The following is a 21944-nucleotide window of genomic DNA, read 5'->3' as shown; positions in this document are numbered from 1 at the left end:
GGCCCTGTCTCCCGGGAGACGCACGCTTCAGGGAGATAGAGGGTTTATCCACTTGCTTTGTGTGCAAGTCAGTCCTGACTGCGGACATTCTTTTTTATAGAAGTAACAGGTAGCTCTTACTCCATTAAAGAGAACAACAGAACTCTTCAGTCCTTTACTGCTTTTAAGGCTGTATGTAAATAGAGCTCCTGGATACGCGGGATGTGAAGTTTCTAAGTTGTCAGATGCTTCAGAGCCCTGTGACATTGTACCACCCGCAACCAAACTTCTTTTAATCCTCACAGTAAACACTTATTTTTCACATTTTCCCACCCAGCGCAAATTAAAGCTACAACAGAATTGTTCACAGATGCCTGATGTCTCTTGGCCTGCGAATAATGCTGATTGTCACCAAAGTTCGAATCTCCCCTGCCTGTTTTGTTTAATTGGAAGTGTTTTACCCGCTTGTGACTGTAGTTTGTCCGAATGTGTCCAAACTCCAAAAATGTTTGGTTTGTCCACCCCGCCCCACGCTGAGGAGGAGGATTTGAGCGGGGAAAGCAGAAGTTTACGAATGTGGAGCATGGGTCAGTTTTAAAATTCTTTTTAAGGCAGGGTACGACGTGACTCACAGCAGCTGTAGCCACAACTAACAGACCAGTCTTACTTACAGAAGGCTGGTTCCCCTCACTGTATTTGGAAGTTGTATAGGGCATGCTATGAAGAGTTTTGTTGAATGATGACAGATTTCCAAAGCATCGACACTGGTCTTGAGGTGGCCGAGGCCTTGCCTTCCTCTGACGAAGTGGGGTTTTTCTGATCTTCAAGTCCAGAGGGGTTCGCCCTCGCTTGGAGGTGGGACCAGTAGCTACGAAGTTGGCCTTTCTCATTCCTCTGGGCTGACTGCGAGTAGCTCAGTGAGTCGCAGGCATAGTGTGCTCGGTGTGTGAAGTAGATAAATACATACCCATCCAGCTACAGCCTACAAAATGCATGCAGCTTGAGGGGCTGTGAGTGTTTGGGTGATCACAAACCTTTGCTTTTTCCTCCTAGAGAATACATCTTTAAACTGGCTGCATGGTTTAGCAAACTTAGATATTCTCTAGAATGCTTACAATCTTGGGTTATTTAAATGCTTCTACACTAATTACTTGCCAGGGAGGTCAGATGGAGACTTGGTTCTGTTGCATAAACTTGCCTTTAAGGATGTTTGTAAAAACTTAGAGATCATCTATGTAAACTTAAGAGCCTGGAATCAGAGAATTAGCCTCGATTGGAAATCAGTTAAATCAACTCTGGGCGTAGGGAGCTAAAAGATTTCAGGCCTGATGGCTGGTATCAGGCTACACTTCTGTCTGCTTTGTTTAAAGACACTTAAGTGCAGGGATTCATGCTGGTTTTAAACCATTTTGGTTTTATAAAATACAACGGAAGCTTAACAAAAAAGACTGACTTAGGGAAACAGTGTCATCCTTGAAATGTTATGAGAGATAACACACCCTAATATTTCAGCAGGGTGTGTTGTGTGTGTACATACGTACACATATATGTGGTATCTGCGTTACTAAAATGAAATCTTTAATGTTTGCATAATTCATCAAAATCTAGAGAGTCTTGAAAATTATTTATTTTTCAAAGACCTCCAATGGTTTATGTGAACCAGTGGAGTGTTTTGACATGTAGTCCTGGTGTGTGAAGCCACTTAAATTGGAATATTACTTTCAAAAGGTTGGTAACTGTATGATACTCTTTTGTTGATTGAGTCAACCTATAGTTGGTGAGTGAAAATACCTTCACTTCAGGACTACTTTTCTTATTACTCTTTATGTGAAGCTTGAAACCATTTAAATATTCATGTATTTAAGACAAATCTTCAAGCCAATATTGTTTGAAAGGTCATTAGGAAGACTTTCTTGCATTTTGTGTAAATAAAAGTAGTTGTTAATACATGTAACATGTAAAAAAAGTGACATGTATTTTTCTTTAATCAAACTTGATTCTGCCAGTCTTTGTTGGAAGCTGTTCATCCTGCCAGTTTTATTGGAGTGATAAACAAAGTATGTGAAGCTAGACAGGTATGGGCAAATGATGGTTCAGAACAAGTAATGACAAGACCGTACTGTTAATTGTCTGGAGCATAACCGGTTTGGTTGGGTGCCGAACCTGCCGATATGTTCTGCAGATGCGTAATTTTCCCTTAATTATTTCATACTACAATTTTGCCGTCATTCCTAACAACTGGAAAAGCGTTTTTGTAATAGTTTTCATAGCTTTAATTCTAATGATGGGTATTGGAATAACTGCGTCATCCTACAGATCTACTAAAACTGCAAGAATATTATTAACCTCACAGAAATTACAGCTAGTTTGTGATCCACCTAAGCTAGTTGTGCAGCATGATGCTTGAGGTTGGGAGTAGATCAACTGTTGAGGGGTAACGCCTTTGTTCCCGCTGGGTACCGGTGGGGCTGCGTGGTGCCTCCAGCACCTCCAGCCCATCACGCTGCTGGCAGCAGGTCCCCGCGTGGCGTCGCGTGGCGTGGCATGGGCGGCTCGCCTGGGAACCCAGCTGCATGTTGACGCGCGCTAGAAGGAGCGGCCTGTTGTTTCCACCATGCCGTTACAGCTGCTTGTCCTGGCAAATACTAGATGGGAAGGAGGAGCAGGCGGGATTGCTTCTGCCTCTTTTAATGCTTCTGCAGTGACTGAATCACCAGCTCGTGGGTTAGCTGTGATGGTGCCATTAGGAAGACTCTATCTGATGTTCCTGGTCTTCAAAATGCTGGATTATATACAGTTGCACTATATGGCATGCTCTGATTTTATGGCTGATGTAATATAAGCGAGCCAGATTTTCCTGTGTGTGTTACAAGGTCTTGTAAAACTCACCTGTGACAGAGCAACACTAGCAATAAAATCTGTCCTTCTTTAATATTTTCTTTAATTGGCATTTTTACTAATTCAGTGCTACTGTAGTCTTGTACATCCCCAGTTTTACACCGTTCTGATGTAGTAGTTTCTTTTTTCAGGTCAGCGTAGTTTCTCTCATTCTTTTCCGTATTGGTCTGATTTCTCCACAGAAGTGGCTATAACTTTTTTTTTTAACGCTGCCTCTTCTATTTCTGTAGTTCTCGTAATAATTTTCGAAGCAAACACAGTATTTTGGGCGCAGCCCTCTTAGAGCAAGGAGGGGCTTGCAAAATAATCCCAACTGTGAAAACAAGTATGGGCTACTGTACGCTGATGTGTTGCTTGATAGATGGCCCAGATGATAAGCGGATGTGATGGAGAATGACTTGTTTCTTGTTAGGTGGTCTCAAAAGCTGAGGTTTGATTGCATTATCCAACTCGGTCCTTTGGCTTCTTTAATGTGGGAGAATTTTTATAGCCTTCAAAGGGGCAAATACCCATCTGGAGAACAGGTATGAAATCTTTGCGTACCTTTGCCATAAATCTTAGGTAGCTGAGCATATTTTTGTTTTGTTTTTATTTTGAGGCATTAAATGTGTGATTGACTTTGCTGTGTTTTATCAACTTTGTTTTCCTTCCATCCTCCTGCTCCCAGTGACTTTCCAGATTTATTTTTTTTTTTTGAGATTTATGTCTGTGTGACTTGAAGAGTGGAAATCCCATAAACCTGATATTTGGAGGGTGGGGTTTGTTACTCTCTTCACCTTCCAGGTGCTCTTTTAATGAGGGAATCTAAGGTTTGACCCTTTTTGGTTTGTTTGGGTTTTTTCTTTTTCTTCTCTCACACACCCCCCACCCCCACCCGCCATGTTGGTGCATGACTCTTAAATATATTGTCTCAGCATTCTAGAGATTGAAGTTACACTGGCCAGTGGTACCAAAATTGCTCTAACTTTGAAGATTGCCACAGTTGCATGAGTTTTCAGAAGTTTTATAATCTGTCGGGCCCTTCAGGAAAGTCATTCAGTCAATTAATTTGTTTGTTTATTCAGTAAATTCTTTACTAAATTCCTTCATACATGGTGATATGTCCTGGGATACTAGGTTGTTTTTCTAGTTGTCCTACTGCTTGTTTAGAAGACATCTATAAATGAAAGTTTGCAGAGTTTTTGTTACTACTTTATTTCCTGAATGTAAATCCTTAACAAGTACTTCTTCTGAACTGATAGGGAATTTATTTGATGAAACCATGTATGACTATTTATCAATGTCATTGATATTATACATGTAATAAAAACATTTAAAAAGTTGTCATCTCTCAGGTGAGATTTTAATGTCAATCCTTTTTTCTTGGCTCCAGTCTGTGTGAATTCGTTAATCTGAGAGAGGTTTTTGAGAGAGCTGAAGGCTCTTGCTGAAGTTCCAGCAGGTTAACTGTGCTTTGCTCTGCAGTCTGTGGTCATATTTTGAGACTTAAGTTCTGTTGCTATTGTAAATGTGTTGTGGTTTGGGCTTTTTTTTTTTTTTCATTCCGCATGATGGAGGAATGATAAAACATCCTCTGAAACAAATGGGAGCTACTGTTAATTTTTTTCTTACATGTGTAGGCTAATTCTTTCTTGCTTGTGAAATCCTCTACTATTTTAGTATTTGTACGTCTTACTTTGTGGTTTGGGAATATAGTCTGCAATTTTCGTTTCTCCTTCTAAGAGGTCACGGCAGTTTTTGGTTTAAAAACAAATCGATTTAGGAAGTTTCATAAGTATGCTACAAAATATTCAGTCTTCAGGTACTAGTGTCGGCATATCAACCTTTTCCTGATTCATTTATAGTGGTTTGGGGTTTAATTACAATATTTATGTATTTTACAGTGTTAGGAGCTGAATTGCAATATTCATTTCATGTGCAGGCTTTGTATACAGAAGATTCAGTGCGAATTCATATGTAGGGTCTACACAGAGGTTTGAGAAGGTCCCTTGTCAATTCAGCTACAGATACCAGTAAAATACGTGTGTTATTACCGATTGGAACGTAAGTTTTGTTCAGCAGTGTTCAGCTACACTAAAGTAGGGCCTAATGAGCACCACTTGAATAATTTGAAATTTTCATTTCATTTAAAAAAAAAATTAGATTTGCATGGACTGTGCAACCCAAGACCTATGAGCAGTAGAATCGTAGAGTCACTGAGGTTGGAAAAGACCTCTGGGATCATCAAGTCCAGCCATCAGCCCAACACCACCAGGTCACCTAAACCATGCCCTGAAGTGCTGCGTCTACACATCTTTTAAATACCCCACAGGGGTGGTGACTCCCCCACCTCTCTGGGCAGCCTGTGCCAATGCCTGACCACTCTTCCAGTGAAGACATTTTCCCTAATATCCAACCTAACCCTCCCCTGACGCAGCTTGAGGCCGTTCCCTCTCGTCCTGTCACTGGTGACTTGGGAGCAGAGACCAACCCCCCCCTCACTCCAGCCCCTCTCAGGCAGCTGCAGAGAGCGAGAAGGGCTCCCCTCAGCCCCCTCTTCTCCAGGCTAAACCCCCCCAGCCCCCTCAGCCGCCCCCCAGCACACTTGTGCTCCAGACCCTGCCCCAGCCCCGCTGCCCTTCTCTGGACACGCTCCAGCCCCTCCAGGCCCTCCTTGTCCCGAGGGGCCCAAACCTGAGCCCAGCATTCGAGGTGGGGCCTCCCCAGGGCCGAGCACAGGGGCCCCATCCCTGCCCGGCTCCTGCTGGCCACACCAGTGCTGACACAAGCCCGGGGGCTGGTGGCCTCCTTGGCCACCTGGGCACTGCTGGCTCATGCCCAGCCGGCTGTCAGCCAGCACCCCCAGGGCCTTCTCCGCCGGGCACTTCCCAGCCCCTCTGCCCCAGGCCTGGAGCGTTGCCTGGGGTTGGTGTGACCCAAGGGCAGGACCTGGCACTTGGCCTTGTTAAACCTCACACAACTGGCCTCGGCCCATCGATCCAGCCTGTCCAGGTCCCTCTGCAGAGCCTTCCTGCCCTCGAGCAGATCAACACTCCCGCCCAGCTTGGTGTTATCTGCAAACTTACTGAGGGCGCATTCGATCCCCTCGTCCAGATCATTGATAGAGACATTAAACAACAATCATCATCATCGAAATGTGTAATAAACTTAACAAGCCTCTTTATTTCCTTGCTTTCATATATATCCTCAGGTTGTAATTTTTGACTCCATCTTCTAAAGTTTTTCTGGACGAGGTTTTGCTCTGTTTAGAACTGTTTTAAACTAGGCTACTATGATAAAAATAAAGCTAGTCCTCTTTTCTGAAACCATGCCTATCTTCCTTCTGTCCCACATGGAGTATCGTTACACAGTGCATGTGGGCCACACAGATGCAATAAAACCAGATCTACAGGAGGTAGAGCTTGTGATGAGTTCTAATTGCAGGATTTATTGATGGTGTTTCATACCTCAGTGTCTTGCTTATCCTCTTGACTTGTGGCTCCTTTTATTCTTGCTCTGTTTATTGGAGGAGGACTCATTGTTTGTTTACTTTTTTACAAGGTAGTCTGGCCACTTAAACAGATATTTTTCCCATACATTCTTTGCTTCATTTGATGTAGGATAAAGACCTGAGTTACCATTTTAAGCAGACTTCTGTATACAGAAGTATACTTTGTTTGCCTTTACCTCCCAAGCAGGATTAGATGATCTATTAAAATTCCATCTAAACATGAGAGAATGTTCCCCATTGTCTCAGAATTCCTGCAGCAACCTGTAAATCACGGCAAGTTTCGGATTAATTATTTTCATACTCTGACTGAACTTAAGCATGTGCCAAACTTGTAAGTGCAATATGTTAACATCTTTCAACTTTTGCTGTTTTAAAGCATTAAATTACTTCTTAGGATAAGTGTAAGATGATTTTAAATTTAAAAAAAACCCAAAACTTTATACAGGTGTTGCATCTCATGCAAATCTGTGGCTTCATTCTGAGTACCGGACCGAATAGTTTCCCTCCATTTCCAACATGCGCTGGCTGTGTGCATCCATCTTAAAAATGAATAAGCTCAAGCATGGAGATTATTTTCAGGAATCTTTCGATGTTTTTACTCAGAGAACTAATTAACCTTCCTGGGGGGAGAAAAAAGGGACATTTTTATCCCGTTGTGTAATTACATCAGCAAAGGTGTTCTAGTTTGTGTTTGACTTCACCTTGAGATATGGTATTTGCCTCCATCCCTTGCTAAAGTTAGGATGATGTGAATTTTTTATGTTTAGGAGGGGAATAGGTGGTCCTTGGCAATGCTGAGAAGTATCTTTTGGGTGCCCTTTCCATGCAGGCTATAAAAAGCTTAAAAAGAACTTCAAATGTTCGTAAAAAAACCCACCCCACCGCCCCCAAGTGAAGTTTTTCTGTGTGGGGATCTGCATCTATGGTGGCTTTCTTGGTTTTTGCAATTGTTTTGGAACTCAGCTTCCAGCAGAATACTGTTGCTCTGCAGACGCTGCTCAAAGCTGCTTGACAAGTCAGAAAGTGACTTAGAATTTAGGAATTTGGAATGGTTTAAATATTGGGTTAAAAATCATACTACTCAACCAAATCGTGGAGCCTGAGGCTGCAGCAGAGAAACGCTGATTATTTTATGTCATGCTGTTTTAACCTGTTTGGGAATTACTCGGGCAGTGTTTAAACTGAAATATGTTCTGTTAGGTGGAACTTGTTGGTATTTTTTTGTATTGCTCATTAAAAAGACTTCCCTCCTGCAAGTTCACAGGTGTAGTCTGAACATGGGGAAATTGTTCTTACGTTTAAAAGATGAACAATTCCTGACTCTTATTTTCCTTCTTAAAGAGAGCGTTTGGGTTTCTAGCAGTAAAAAAACACCCATTTGGGTTGTTGTATATATTCACAGCCCCTGACAGTTACGCATTTGTTAGCGCAGGTACCCAGTTGCACCCAGGTACACACCTGATAAAAGCTGGCACGACAGCTTACCAAGAATACTGCCACCTTCCCTTACTGACCCAGGTCCCTCCTAGCATCCCCCCTGCCCGGGCGGTTCTGAACAGTCACGCTGTGCTGTAAACAATTTGAGGCGGCTGATTTGTTTGAAAACAAAGCTTTTATTTGGGGGGAGAGGGACTGGGGACAGGGGTCAGCTTAGCCGTCAGCCAGGTCTGTCAGGGGACCTGCCACGACACAGTAGTGCCCGTGCAGGTCCGAGCGCAGGACAGCATGGGAGCAGGCAGAGGGAGTTTCTTCTGATGCTCTGTACGAGTTTGCTGCTAGTGTCATTGTCATTAATTTAGGATTACATTTGAAAAAAAAATAAATACAGAAGAGTATAAATAGTGCTCCACTGCTGGCCTTCAACTTCAGTTCTCTGTGCTTTATGCAGTTTTTATGATCTGGGTTGGTCTTTCATACCGATTACTTAACTGTATTGTAAAAGCACGGAATGGGGGCGTTTCTCATTTTGAAGCTTAGGTCTAGTGTACTTGAGGTATCAGAATTTTTAAACATCGTGTAATTCCCTTTCTTCAGTCCACAATTCACTGTTCATCTAATTCTGATCAGCTAATATCTTCCTTCTAAAACCTTTTCCCTGTGGTTCTCTGCTTTGGCTGAGCATTGTAAGAATAGATACCGTTCAGAGCTAAACAAAGGAGGTCTTCAGACTAGAGTGTTTCTAGTCATGCAGCTCAGGAATATTGTCACCCAGGTGAACCGAAGCCTGTGTTGGTGGCTTTTGATACAATGATCACGCTCGTTTTGTAGAAGTGGTTCTTCCAGTTGAAAGCCGTGACTAAAAAGTGTAGCTGCTAATTTGGATGCAGTAAAGAAGCAGCAGTAGGTTTGTGGTGTTTCTCAGTTACACGCCTCGAAAATTTTCCTTAGATTATTTACTTAAGGGAGAGGATTCCCCTAATTTTTCCTCAAAAGGGTAGTATTGCTTCACTTTCTGCTAGGGTTGTGGGAAAACGTTGCTTCAAGTGTGAAAGGTAGGTTGGTAGCACTAGAGAGTTTCCTACTATAGGTGAGGCGCTCTTTCTTTTAGGATTTTCTACATTATTTTTTGAAAGAATACTCGCTGGGGGGGTGTAACTGGCTATATACATGTATATTCGAGAAAATGTGCTGTAGGTTAATTAATCATCTCTTTATGCTTACTACATTCTTGCTTTCCACGATCATCTGACTCCTGCAGTTGTGTTCTTCTGTTCAGACTAACAGCTTTACAGATTTACACCTGCTTTTGTTATTCAGGATTGGAGAAAATAAAGTGAACTGAGAAGGACACTTGCTGTATTACTGTTACTGATACACGCATCGTTGCTGTTTTGTTTCGGGGGGAACAGTTTTAGTTATGTCGACCTTCACATTCCTTTGAAAGAAAGGCAGGTTAATAAGCAGCTGGCAGAGAAGCCTGTTTTCTTGTAATGTCAATAAATGATAGGAGAAAAATTCATGTGGTTTGTATGAGAATTTCTCATTTTGAAGGTTAGTATGCACATCTAACCACATACTAACATCCTTTTTCTGGCCTTAATAACTGTCCGTTTCCTTCTAATGCAGTCTCCTGGAAGGTGGAACTGAAGCAAAATTAAGTCTGTTTCAATAGAAATTAAGAATTTGGATTTAAGTTATTCAAAAGCTTAAGGTTAAAAGTTGAAGGAAGATGATGAGTTAACTTACCGAGAGGTCTTCCCAAGCATAAGGGAGAGCACAGGCATGTTGTGAGAAACATTAAATGGCATGTGAAGTAGGCACAGAAGGAACTCATTTATCCTAATAATATGTGAGTAGATGCGGTAGCTGGTAAAAGACTTTTGATGAAATCTGAATGGAGATTTATTTTTAAATCATTTTTTGTGCTTTCATTAGCTTTGTATTAAGCGAGATGACTTGGAGCGAACACATCTGCCTGTAACTTCTCTTAAAAGAACAGGAAAGGGCTTGACAAACTATATAGGCTTCATAATCGCATTAAAAAAGAAGGAACAGAGTAAAGTGTCAACTTCACATCGTAATGAAAAACTACTGTAAGGCTTAGACTGTAAGAACAGTTATACTCAGCAACACTCTATCTGTTCTGGAATCTTCCAGCTATGGGGTATTTATCCAAAGAACATAACACAAGTATAAGGTGGTGCCTCCTAGTTTCTGGCTTCCTGTCATTTCAGAATTTCCTTCAGAATGTGTTATAACTGTATAATTTTTTCTGAAAGCACTTGAAAGGCCGTACCATGAAGCTGTGATCTTTTTTGTGCATGTTTGCACTTTGCCATCTAGGGCAGTCTTGTTCCTGGCAGCTTCCCAATTTAATTATGCAATCCTAGGGAAAATGTTCTCTTCCCCTCCCTGCTGCCCCAGTTTGGTTTGGGGGGTGGGGGTATTTGTCTGGTGGGGTGGGAGTTTTGTTTTGTTTTTTAAACATGCTAGCTGGTAGCTTGAATCAGAAAGCTTTGTTTGCTGGCTGATTAGAGAGATGGTAAATAATCCAATCCGAGCAACTCATAATCCTGTAGACCTTTATTTCCTTGATTGTTGCTAAGCGGAGGAGTCCATGTCTATTTAGTCGGTTCTCTCAAGGAAGCTATTCCATGTTTCGGATAATCCCTGTTATCCTCTGAGCCCCAGAATAATCAGAATTATAAACAGTTTTTGAAATGTGAACCTTTTAGATGTTTAGTGACCATGGTGGTTTCTGGTTTTGTTTGTTCTTTTCTGTTAGTTCTCTTGGCTTCCCAGATACCTGAGCCGATATGTGAACATAGCTCCGAAAAATAGTGACTGGAAAGATCTTCCTCAGGGAGTTAAAGCCACTTAGGAAACTATTATATGGACATTTGTGCAATTGCAAATGTTTCTCTTATCACTATCTGCAAACCAGTGCACATATCATGGGCTTAAACAGAAGGTTTCAACTTAATGTGCACTAATGATTATAATCAAGCATAAGAAAGGTGATATGTATGGATATGGTGTGTCTAATATAATTTATGAGTACCAAAGTCACAGTCACCAAATTGCTTGATTAATATGTACACTGTTTAAAGTGGCAGTACTCTTCCAAAAAGCTTGCTGGATTTTACCTGATCTTTCACTGTGTTAGGCAGATCTCTGATTTACTGGACCCAAGGGGGAATGAGATTCTTGCTAGTGTCCTTTGAAGTTAGGACTGAATAAAAGCAGCATCAGTCCCAAGTGGCTTCAGAGCATATAAACTCAGTCATCTTAATTTTCAGTTCCCAACAAGGGGAGGTGGCAACTGGTTCTGCCAAGAGTGCCCTGATGGGGACGGGTCCCTTCCAAGGTTGGAGCATTACTTCACATTTGGACCAATGAAATACATTTGCCCCCCATCACTGCTCCGGTGTTCAGCGTCATGGGGTCCTTCTCCAGCCGTTGGTTTTAATTGACCTGATAAATTTTCTAACGGCAAATTTAGTTACATTATTGTTAGTCCTTTTTCTGGAAAACTTCTGCGCATGGTGAACAGGACATTCGTTTAGGGCTTCTCCGATAATTTCCATTCCTTGTGAAAATGAATGACTTCCTATCCATTGTTGAACCAGTTGTTAATATACAAGGACATGGTTTTGTTTTTCATTCTCTTTATCTGGCTGTCTCCTGACCTGTATTTCTCATAACTTTAACCGATTTTCTCGTATGAAGTTAAAAATATTCTGCGGTTACCTTGATGTTTCTTTAGAGCCCTTTAAAAAACAAACAAAAAATTAACCTTTTTTTAAATTCCCCTATATTCTTTCCAGACAAACAAAGTGTCCTTACTTCAGTTATTTATTGCCTATTTTTCCCTTTTTTCTTTAGGTACAGCTTAAGCAATTATTATTAAAAATTTGGACTTGTAGAATGTTAATCTGGAATCATGGGACTGGAAGGAATTCCTTTTCTGTGGCTCTTGAGTAAACATTTGGGATTAACTCAAGATTTAATGAATAAAAATTAGGTTCTTTACCTGCTTAGAAAACCATCTATAACACCAGCTTTAGAATAATCTTCACCTTGATTTTTGTCTTAGTTTGTTGGCGTGATGGGAGCAATGAATGCTTTTGCTGCCAAAAGAGTTGGAAAAGCTGGGGGGGGGGGGGGGGGGAAGGAGGAAGTTGCATATTCAATATCAAAGCAACTTGGGGGGTTATCTCAGAAAACGGCATTCCGTTAAAAACTGCGCTCTGCTGAAAAGTTAGCTTTCTTCCTCCAAGTGACTTGCAGAGTCTAATGGCACCGCTGCTATAGTAGGCAACGAAATCACAAGTAATTGTCGTACGTTGTAAGGGAGAACTCCAAGGTTTGCGATACTAATGCTCAGGCTGATCTGCGCGGTGGCTTGTAAACGGGAGCATGTGGGTGGTGCGAGAGCATGGCTTGAAGAGATGCTTTCGGTCTCTTGTCTTTAATCTGCTGGTTGTCTCGCCAGGAGTTCACCGTGAATGTTTCAAACTTGAGAGGAATGCTTTGAGGCACATGTTATGAACAAAATGGCATGGTTTTCCAGTAGACTTAAATATTGGCTCTGTCAACTCTGAAAGGCTTATTAATTATAATGTCTACTTGTTTATTGTAAAATCAGAGGTGCTGTTTGTTCCTTTACACTGGCTCCTTCACAGTCCTAACGAATGGAAAAAGCATTTCTATTCCTTTGTTCTTGTAATTTGCCATTTACCTTGTTTCATTTGGGTACTAGCGAGGGAAACAGCACGGTCTTTTGGAACATAATACATAGAGGTATAAAAAGTAATAACGTGCATGTAAAAGTGCAAGTATTTGTTATTAGAAGGGGATTAGAACAAACCTCTGAAGTGTAAGTTGTAGTTAATGTATTTTCTTTCTTATTCAAGCTTGCATTAAGACCAAATATTCCTTGCTTCTAACAATGCTTGCAGGCTCAATAGGCCTAATATTGAAATTTTCTTTTGACTTTCAGTGAATGTAACTCCTTTCTGTATAATTGTGTTTTTCCAGTTTAGGAATACATAAAAGTAGTGAGAACTTAGAAGTTTACCTAGCCCTGTAAAGTTGTGATTAACACTGTGCAATGCTTAAGAGACCAAATACAAATGTAATAAATTAATGCTTCTTTCTCTGTAGGGTGCTGGTCAAGACAAACTTGGAATATATGTCAAGTCTGTTGTGAAAGGAGGTGCTGCAGATGTGGTTAGTACTCTTAAACATCAGAAGTTCAGAGATAGAAAGATCCTTTGGAAATGCTTTTAAATCCTTTGTTTACCGGTATGTGTGAATAACTGGTTTAATTTAGACCATGTTAGCATTGGTGTATGAATTTTCTTCTCTCCCGAATATGTATCTAGGATGGTCGTCTGGCTGCAGGGGATCAGTTGCTCAGCGTGGATGGTCGGAGTCTGGTGGGCCTGTCCCAGGAAAGGTATGCAATGCTTTCCTTGGGTGTCTTCACGTGAAGAAAACGCTAGAGCAATAATTTACTGAGAAAGGCTGAAGCTCGTGGTTTTTTACATGTTAGGCTTTGTCTTGGCTTTTGAAAACTGCCTATGAATAACCTTAGTAACAAGTTCAGCTGTTGGTGTAGTATTTTCTGTATATGATATAGGTTGTCTATACAGAAGAGATTTTATTACACGTTAGGGCTTTAGTTTTGAGCAAACTTTATTTAGCTCTGATTTGAAATGTTTTGGCTTCTGACCTTTAAGTGCAGGAACTGGAACCAGTGCTTGCCTGTAGGGGCCGTCTCTTTAATAAGCTTATCTTCTAGTAATCGTGCAATTTTTTTTCAGTGATTTTAAGTATTAATCAGTGTGTTTTGTCAAACAAAAGGTTACTAGAGCAATCATGAGAAATCATGACATACAAACCGATAATAAAGAGAACTAAGTAATACAGTGTCTGATTTGTTTTATTTGCTTTGGCTTTTATTGCAGGGCAGCAGAACTTATGACTAGGACAGGTTCTGTAGTAACGCTAGAAGTAGCAAAACAAGGAGCAATTTACCATGGTCTGGCAACCCTGCTTAATCAGCCATCGCCAATGATGCAGAGAGGTAAAAATGCTAATGTTGTTTACGTTGATAAAAGCTTTAGAAGTCTTAGAATGCAGAAAATATAATAATTCACAGTAGCTTGCCAAAAATTACCAACACATTAGATCAGAAAAGAAACACAATTGTGCAGAAAAGCATTTCCTTTCTTATCAAAAGTTCACCTGTTTTTAGATATTGTTTGGAATGGTGCTAGTCCAATCATTAACAAACGCTTTGCAGATGTACCTTTTAAAAATTAAGTGATGCGTTTAAACACGCTTCTGGTTTGAAGTAATTTTTATTTTAATAAATGGAATGTAGCGAGTACACAGGGCGTTAAACTTTGGTGGCTTTTTATCCCTTTCATAAAAGCTTCTCTCCGCCTCTTGGAATATGGCTTCCTTGTAACTGGAGAGTGCGATGTGTGGTTACTGAGAGCGAGGCAGAAATAGAAACAGAAGCCCCTGGAACATATTTTGCCACTGAAAATTTTCTTTTTTTTCTTTTAAACTAGAAATACTGAAACGTGTCCTCTTAAGTTCCTGTGTCTGATCATAAGAAGTTCTTGGACATTTCTTCACTGTTCTATTTTATCATCCTACTTCAGTGAACAAACAAAAGACATATTTAAGTGTTACGTAAAATAATGTTGTAAAGGAAATAGTTTTTTCAAGGAGGGCCTTTTCTACATATGGGCTAGTACCACAGTTTAGAAAAGAATGGGTTAAAAGAATAAATCCTTATTACCACAGTTCACAGCACCGGGATGATGCTGTATGCTTCTGAGAACTATCAAGAGACTTTTCAGTAAAGCACGTTTGGCTTTTCTAAATACCGTGGTACCTTTTCAAAAGCTCTTTTGAAGCATACAGAGCGAAGGAATCCTGTAGAGTTGATAAGAGTGGGATCGTGTATCTGAAGAAGTAGAGACTTTAAAACCTAGCGTTTGCTTTACTGAGAACTCATTTTTAATTATAAACGCGGGGTAGCTCTTGTTGAAGAACAGGCTAGAGGGTGGTTAACGTAAGTGAACTGTAAGGGGGAAAATACATATCCAACTGTTACAGTTTCTGACCGCCGTGGCTCAGGTAAACCGCGACCAAAGAGTGAAGGGTTTGAGCTGTATAATAACTCCGCTCAAAATGGGTCACCTGAGAGCCCTCAGCTGCCATGGACGGAGTACAGTGAACCAAAGAAGCTGCCAGGGGATGATAGATTAATGAAGAACAGAGCCGATCATCGCTCCAGTCCCAATGTAGCAAGTAAGTAAGATTATCCTTCTTTCAGGGGTAGACGCTGCCTCCACGAGTTTTAGAGGCTGTTGAATTCAAAAAGGGGATGATTGTTTTTAAAAATGGATTAAGTTTAAAATGCCAAGGTAGTAGTAACGTTTGGAGCAAGCCTCTTTTTAGAACTACTCAAAGGAAAAATCATAGTTATTTTGTGAATACTATTATTTTATTAAGTTATGTAATTATTATTAACAGTCATGCAAATGCTTCCTTTAACTTTCCAACAGATCAGCCTCCAAGCCCCGGGGGAAAGAATGCCTATGCATCTGGAACTACCACCAAAATAACCTCAGTCTCTACTGGAAATCTTTGTACAGAGGTCAGAAGTGGCAAACAAAATGCTGGCTATTAAACTTTCCTTAGCTATCAATAGCGGCAGTGTGCTTGAGTCAAACCGGTGTCTCACTTAACTATTTGAACATAATGCTGGTGCTAGTGACTGGCTGGGGGTTTTGCGTATTAGAGCTCATGAAAGATTGAGACAGCTTTGAGTTATTTTTATTCAATTTTGTTCAGTCCTTGTGACTACTTGGGCTTGTACAATATTGCATATGTGTTTTCGGACCATAAAAACATGAGTCATAACCACAGTTCTGTCTGATACTAGACAACCTCTTTATCTCCAGTTCCAGAAAAATAATGCTCCTATGAGCCAAAAGAAAACATTTGGAAAATGCATGTTTAGAATAATATCCCATATGGATCTGTGTGACTTAGAAAATTCTACCTTATGTTCTTCCTGCCTTTTTCAGGAACAGACTCTGCCCCCACGACCTGAAGCTTATCCCATCCCAACACAGACCTATACTAGAGAGTATTTCACATTCCCAGCTTCAAAGTCCCAGGATCGAATGGGTCCAGCTCAGAGTCAGTGGCCAAATTATGAAGAAAAACCGCAGGTCCAGGCAGAAAGTAATCACTCGATCAATACTACAATGCAGGTGAGAAGTCATTTCTTCCAATATGAGAAGAAAAGAGAAAGAAATTGCTTGCTTTCCACTCCCAGACTGCTGGAGACGTTTTTGCAGATCAGTCAACTCTCAGTCATCTCTGAGCTGTTGAGGACAAACAACTGTACTTTTGCCAAGATTGGCTTGGGCTCAGAAACCCTACTTCTTTTTTCCCTCCCCGTAGAATTTGTTATCGTGTTCTTGCAGACCTGTTACCCAGAATGTTTTAATCCCCCATGAGAGGTAATGGGGTGTAGACGGTGGTAGGGTTCGTCTTGTAACATGTTTTGTGATTTTTCTGAAAAGCAAACTAAATCTTTCACTCTTCCAAGAAGGTTTATGTGGGAAAATATCTTTGCCTGTGGGGTGCATTGTTTAAGTGACAAAGTGAAGTATTAAAAATGAAATAAAACACTACTCTGAGCCCTATCCAACGTCTTCACTGAAACATATCCCCTGCTCTCAGTTTTAAAAACAAGAATAAATTTAAGTTGCATCTGTTATCAAAGTGCAGATGGTTCCTGACCTGAAATGAATTTACCCACACTGTACCTTTGTAAATTCAAAAAATAATGTTGTTCTGCTCTTTTTAAATGAAGACTTCACTCAAATCCATACAGGAAATTAAATCTAGATTTATTAAATCCAGTCACTGGATCATCTTTTCCTCTAATCCACCAGTGACTTAAAAATATAGACAGAAACCTTTTTTTTGCGATTTTTTAATTTGTGATAGAAGTAGAGCCTTACACAAGGCTCAGTATATTTTACTTTTGGAAAAGTGTGTAATGTAAATTATCTTGAGATTGTGTCTCAGAAGCAAAGTGAGGATTGATCATTGATTACTCGCATGTATCAGCAAGCAAATTCAGTAAACTCAACTGAATGAAGGCTTAGTGCTTTTTTCATTATTATAGATATCAAATCCTAATTATTTCAGCTGTTAGCAAAAGAGATGTTACATTCAAAGTAGGTTGGTAATTTTGAAGGAGAAAGCTGCAAGTTAAATGGCTGTGGCAAATAGCTATGAAAATACCGTGCTGAAATAGTGTTGGGCTGACGGTTGGACTCGATGATGCTAGAGGTCTTTTCCAACCTTGATTCTATGATTCTCATTTCTGTGCTTAACTCCTTCACATTTCGTGATTTAATCTCACCTGATCTTAGCTGCGTAGTTAAGGTCTAGGCTCTCTGCCAGAGATGGGATGGGGGAGACTAGTACCTCCAGAGAATGGTTCCTACCCATTTGTCTTAATGGGATGAATTGCTGCCTGGACATGCATCTCTCCCCAGTTTAAGACCAGCTTAAGTGAGTAGCTTAGCTGGTGAGATGAGCCCCATCTGTTAAAGTTGTTGACATGTACCATATTTGACCTACGGTCTTAAAGCTGAGTGCAGTGCAGAAAAGCACTTTCATAAGGCAAACGGCTAGAAGCTTTAGCTCCTTACAAGCACTGAAAGAGTACACAGTTCTTCCCCGCCATACAAATGCTCTTTTAAGTCAAAAATCAGAGGAAAATAGACTTTTTTTAAAAAAATAAAAGTCCTTTTAATCTTTACAGTGAGAACTGGGCTTGTAAAAAAAAAAAAAAAAAAAAAAAAAAGCTGCCACAAGCTACTGAGCGATGTGAAACGCCTGTTTTCTGTTCTGAAGGCATTAGCAAACTGTTTGGCTAGGTGCATCTTTACAGCAAATCTAACACAAATAGCTGTGTGTTTGGCTCTGCTGGACCAGCAGAGCATGAAAAAAATACACTTGTTCATCTCAAAGAAGGCATTCTTTAGAGGTCATGGTTAAGGTCATCGATGGAGGAAAAAGAAAAGGCGTTTGCTTTGTTAGTCGTCTTTCAGTTGTTGATAATTGGTACATTATGTGTTCAGTGCTTGGTAGTTTCCAACATTCAAAGTATGAATATGTGCTTCACGAAAATCACTAACAGACTTGATAAGCCTGACCTATGGTCCAGAATTCCTTTTCAGGAGGTTGTACAGTGTGGTGAGATCCTGAGCTTGTATTAAAAAAACCAGCTTGGCGTTTGACGCACTGAAAAGAGTGGCAGAAGCGAGGACCAATACAGCTGTGCCCCAGGAGCAGGTAGAATGAGACCTGACTGCCTGGATTCCGTGGCCGTGAGTGGCACTGCAGTAATGGGAGCTTCCCACGGGCCATCCCGCCTGTTAATGCAGGAGGGTGGGCAGCCGCCTCCGTGTCTCTCCCGCAGCAGCCTTTCTGTTTGCCTTCCCGATAGGAAACACGTTCGGTCAGGCCAGCTGGAGGCTGAATGGCAGAGCTGGTATGCCTGAGCTGTTCCAAGCTCTTGTGGAGGACTCTCATGCTGACATGGGGGAGGGGGTGTCAGGGATACTCCTGAGAAATTGTGCGAGCCGCAGAGGTTTTCAGCTTAAGCTCCATTTTGCCTTCATCCTTCCTCTCGGTCCGGGTTTCCAGGCATTTCAGAGGTTGCAAAGTCTTCCATGACTAGAACGAGTTAAAAGGGCTGAGGAGAATATTTTATTGTTGGTTTTGGGAAACTTACTGGGCATGGAAATGCTGAAATTCACTAAAAGTAATTACTTTCAGTAATAAGAATGTGGTTTGTGAGCCATTTTCAAATATGTTTTAATATAGATGGACTATGAAATACATGCCTTGTTTAATTTTTTCCAGCGTGTGGCTCGTTCCCAGGAAGAACTCCGAGATAAAGTCTTCCAGCCAGAGAGGAATCGTTTGGAAGTTGTTATACGGAAGGACGTAGAGTACATTGATCGGAAGTCAGACAGCGATCAGTGGATGAATTCATCTGTGGATTCTAGCACATCTAGCCAAGAACATCTGAACCATTCATCCAAGCCGGTCTCGCCTGGTTCTTGTTTAACTAAAAGTGGACCTGGCCGTTGGAAAACTCCAGCTACTAGCCAGCCAACTCCAGTGGCCATTTCCCAGCCCATCAGAACAGATCTTCCCCCTCCGCCGCCGCCGCCTCCAGTGCATTATGCAGCCGAATTTGATGAACTACAAATGGATTTGCCTCTGCCTCCCCCTCCTCCTCCAAACCAGATAGGAGCACAAGCATCTTCCCAGGTAGCCGCTGCTGAGCGTAAAAAAAGAGAAGAGCATCAGAGGTGGTATGAAAAGGAAAAGGCACGTTTGGAAGAAGAACGAGAAAGGAAACGTCGTGAGCAGGAGAGAAAACTGGGCCAAATGCGTTCTCAGCCACTAATTCCTGCTCAGCCTGTGGTTCCCCCTGTTCCCCTTCAACAAGTGAAATCAGAAAAACCTTCAACTCTGCAGAGGTCTCAAGAAACAGTCATTCGAGAGCTGCAGCCCCAACAGCAGCCTCGGACTATTGAGCGGAGAGATCTGCAGTACATCACTATCAGCAAGGAAGAACTGTCCTCTAGTGATAGCCTCTCCCCGGACCCCTGGAAACGGGACGCTAAGGAGAAACTGGAGAAGCAGCAGCAGATGCACATTGTGGACATGCTGAGTAAAGAGATTCAGGAACTCCAGAACAAGCCTGATCGTACAGCAGAAGAAAATGACCGCCTGCGCAAACTCATGCTTGAGTGGCAGTTCCAAAAGCGACTTCAAGAATCAAAGCAAAAGGATGAGGATGATGATGAAGAGGAGGATGATGATGTGGATACTATGCTCATCATGCAGCGACTGGAAGCAGAAAGAAGAGCAAGGGTAAAAGGGGATAATCCTTTCTAGACAGAAGTTTTGTAAATGTACATCTTGGTGGGCTCTCTGACTTTGAGTATTTGGATGCTCTTATAGGGTAAAGGAGGATAAAGCTTTCTTAAATATGTTGAATTTTAGAATTGCTAACTTACAGAGGCTTCGCCAGTTAGTTGATGTATTTGTGAAATGAAAGTATCATAGCTACCTGTTATAAAATCCAAGTTGGCAGCCAAATTTACTCTTCTAGTTGTGGGGAAAGAAATCCCTTTGGATCAAGGGATTTGGCCGTGTAGTAGGAGTAGGATTAGAGGGTTAAATATGGCAGGGATTTGCCTACGGGAATGTGAGCAGAAACATTTGAAAAATATGACAGTCTCCAGGAGAATCAGGAACAAAAAACACTGCGACATTTATTTACACACACACCCCCTCCCATTCCCCCCACCCACCCCCAATATATTTACCTCTGAGTGTTCATATTTATAGTCCTGGGCCTGAACACAGATGCTGAATGCATGTGAACACCAAATGTTTCCAGGGAACAGCGAACTGAACTGAGGTTCTGCTTTTCTGGTGTTCTCCAAGTTAGAGGTTGGGGCGTAAGGCAGCTGCTGCCTCTGTCTTTGCCACCAGCTCCACGGTGACCCCAGCAGTGCTGGGGGGAAGCACCAGGCTGAGCCACGTGGTGTTGGATCCACCCGGCCTGGGGCTCCGGCTCACACATCCCTGGATTCCACATGGTGTCCGGTTTAACCAGTATCAGACAAGGTTTGCTTATCTTAGCTTCAGTACTGTGGAAGCTCGTAATATAGCGAATCAGATAATACAAGTGTATAGTACAGAGAACTTTTTATCACTCTGGTGGTGGCTGTTGTCTCTCAGAATCTGTTAAATCTATTGCTACTGGGAAACAATTTCTATAGGAAAATCTGTTCTTCTTTTCTGAATAATAGCACGGATACCAAAGTTACGTGCAATAGCTATGCTTTGACAGGCTTAAAAACTGGCTCTGTAAAATGCTGAATGTCTTCTGTTTGTTTATCTTGAAAAGTTGAGTTAATTCTGTGATAAGCAATTCTTGAGAAATGTTTGCACATGCTTATTTTGACACTCGGAAATAGCTATCCGCTGGAGTAGCATTTGACTTCAGGATCGTTTTGGCAGCTTGATTTCCTAAACTTACTCTCCTCGTACTTACTGCAGTCTGCGCTGCTTTCCTTTTTTTCTTGTAGCTGACTTCATTACTGTGTAAAATAACAGATACCTCAAAGTTGGAAACTGAAGAAAGGAAAAGCTGAATGTATCTTTGGCAAACAGGTTGCGCTAAAGCCCAGCATCGCTGACGTGTAATTTGTAGCACATAGGCAGTTACCTGTGGGCATAAAAAAATCCATGTAAACTGCTGTTTTAACAAACAGCATCTTTAAAATGTTCCTGTAGCAAGGCTAAAAAAGCCATTGTAGAAATAGAACAGTTGTAGCACTTAACATTATATCAGTCTTCTCTGCTAGTGCCAGATTTAAAATACTGTTTGTGCATCAAGTTCTTCCAGCGTTCTGGAACGTTTTGAAACTAAAAAACAATAGTAGTTGTCTTGAGCTGAAGCGATGCTTGCCTCCTGGTCACACTTCACTGCCTGTGCTGCTAGAGACGCAGTAAGCAGCACCTCTGGAGAAGCACTGAGGTTTTGAAGGGGTCAAACAGATACTGATAAACATTTCAGATTATTCGATTGTCTTCATTTCTGTATTTCAGGATTATGTCAATTCAGTTCCTCGTTCTAAAGCAGCTGACTTAACAAATAAAAGAAAATGCTGTTGAAATAGCACAAGTCTAACCTATCTTTATTTTCACTGTGCATCTTTCTTTTTTTCCCCTTTCTTACTCCCTGCAGCAGACTGCTGTGCCAGCAATCTCTGTTCTAGACTTGGTATGTTCGTTTCTTTCTCTTCAATATCTCTTTCCCGTTTCAATTCCTGATACTATTAATAACCACCCCATGTGCTTTGGATGACGATTTGGCATCTTTGGGTGTCCAAAAATCATTGTGATACAACGAGCAGTAAGCTAGCTGTGAGCATGCATGTGAGTGTTTCCAGATGTGGTGACTCCTTTCCCCGTGTTTCCTTCCTTTCAGACG

General features: G+C 41.3%; 1 protein-coding gene across 33 annotated transcripts in view; it reads left to right on the top strand.

The window, feature by feature from the left end:
* Nucleotides 1-21944, top strand: part of AFDN (afadin, adherens junction formation factor) — a 137060-nt gene that overhangs the window by 98507 nt on the left and 16609 nt on the right. For 30 of the 33 annotated variants that reach the window (XR_012659977.1, XR_012659976.1, XR_012659975.1 and 27 more), the window contains 7 exons: nucleotides 12974-13039; nucleotides 13195-13268; nucleotides 13780-13898; nucleotides 14945-15139; nucleotides 15397-15488; nucleotides 15922-16110; nucleotides 18788-19810. Coding sequence is in view for 29 of the 33 variants with exons in the window: in XM_075089603.1 (XP_074945704.1) it covers nucleotides 12974-13039; nucleotides 13195-13268; nucleotides 13780-13898; nucleotides 14945-15139; nucleotides 15397-15488; nucleotides 15922-16110; nucleotides 18788-19810 (1758 nt within the window). In the remaining 4 variants the exon portion in view is untranslated. The remainder of the gene's footprint in view (nucleotides 1-12973; nucleotides 13040-13194; nucleotides 13269-13779; nucleotides 13899-14944; nucleotides 15140-15396; nucleotides 15489-15921; nucleotides 16111-18787; nucleotides 19811-21944) is intronic. The other 3 variants (XM_075089599.1, XM_075089595.1, XM_075089593.1) reach the window with 1 other exon arrangement.

The sequence above is a fragment of the Phalacrocorax aristotelis genome, chromosome 3, assembly GCF_949628215.1.
Source record: "Phalacrocorax aristotelis chromosome 3, bGulAri2.1, whole genome shotgun sequence".
Classification (NCBI taxonomy): domain Eukaryota; kingdom Metazoa; phylum Chordata; class Aves; order Suliformes; family Phalacrocoracidae; genus Phalacrocorax; species Phalacrocorax aristotelis.
The sequence above is the reverse complement of the archived record's forward strand: the minus strand, read 5'-3'. Positions and strand labels throughout refer to the sequence as shown.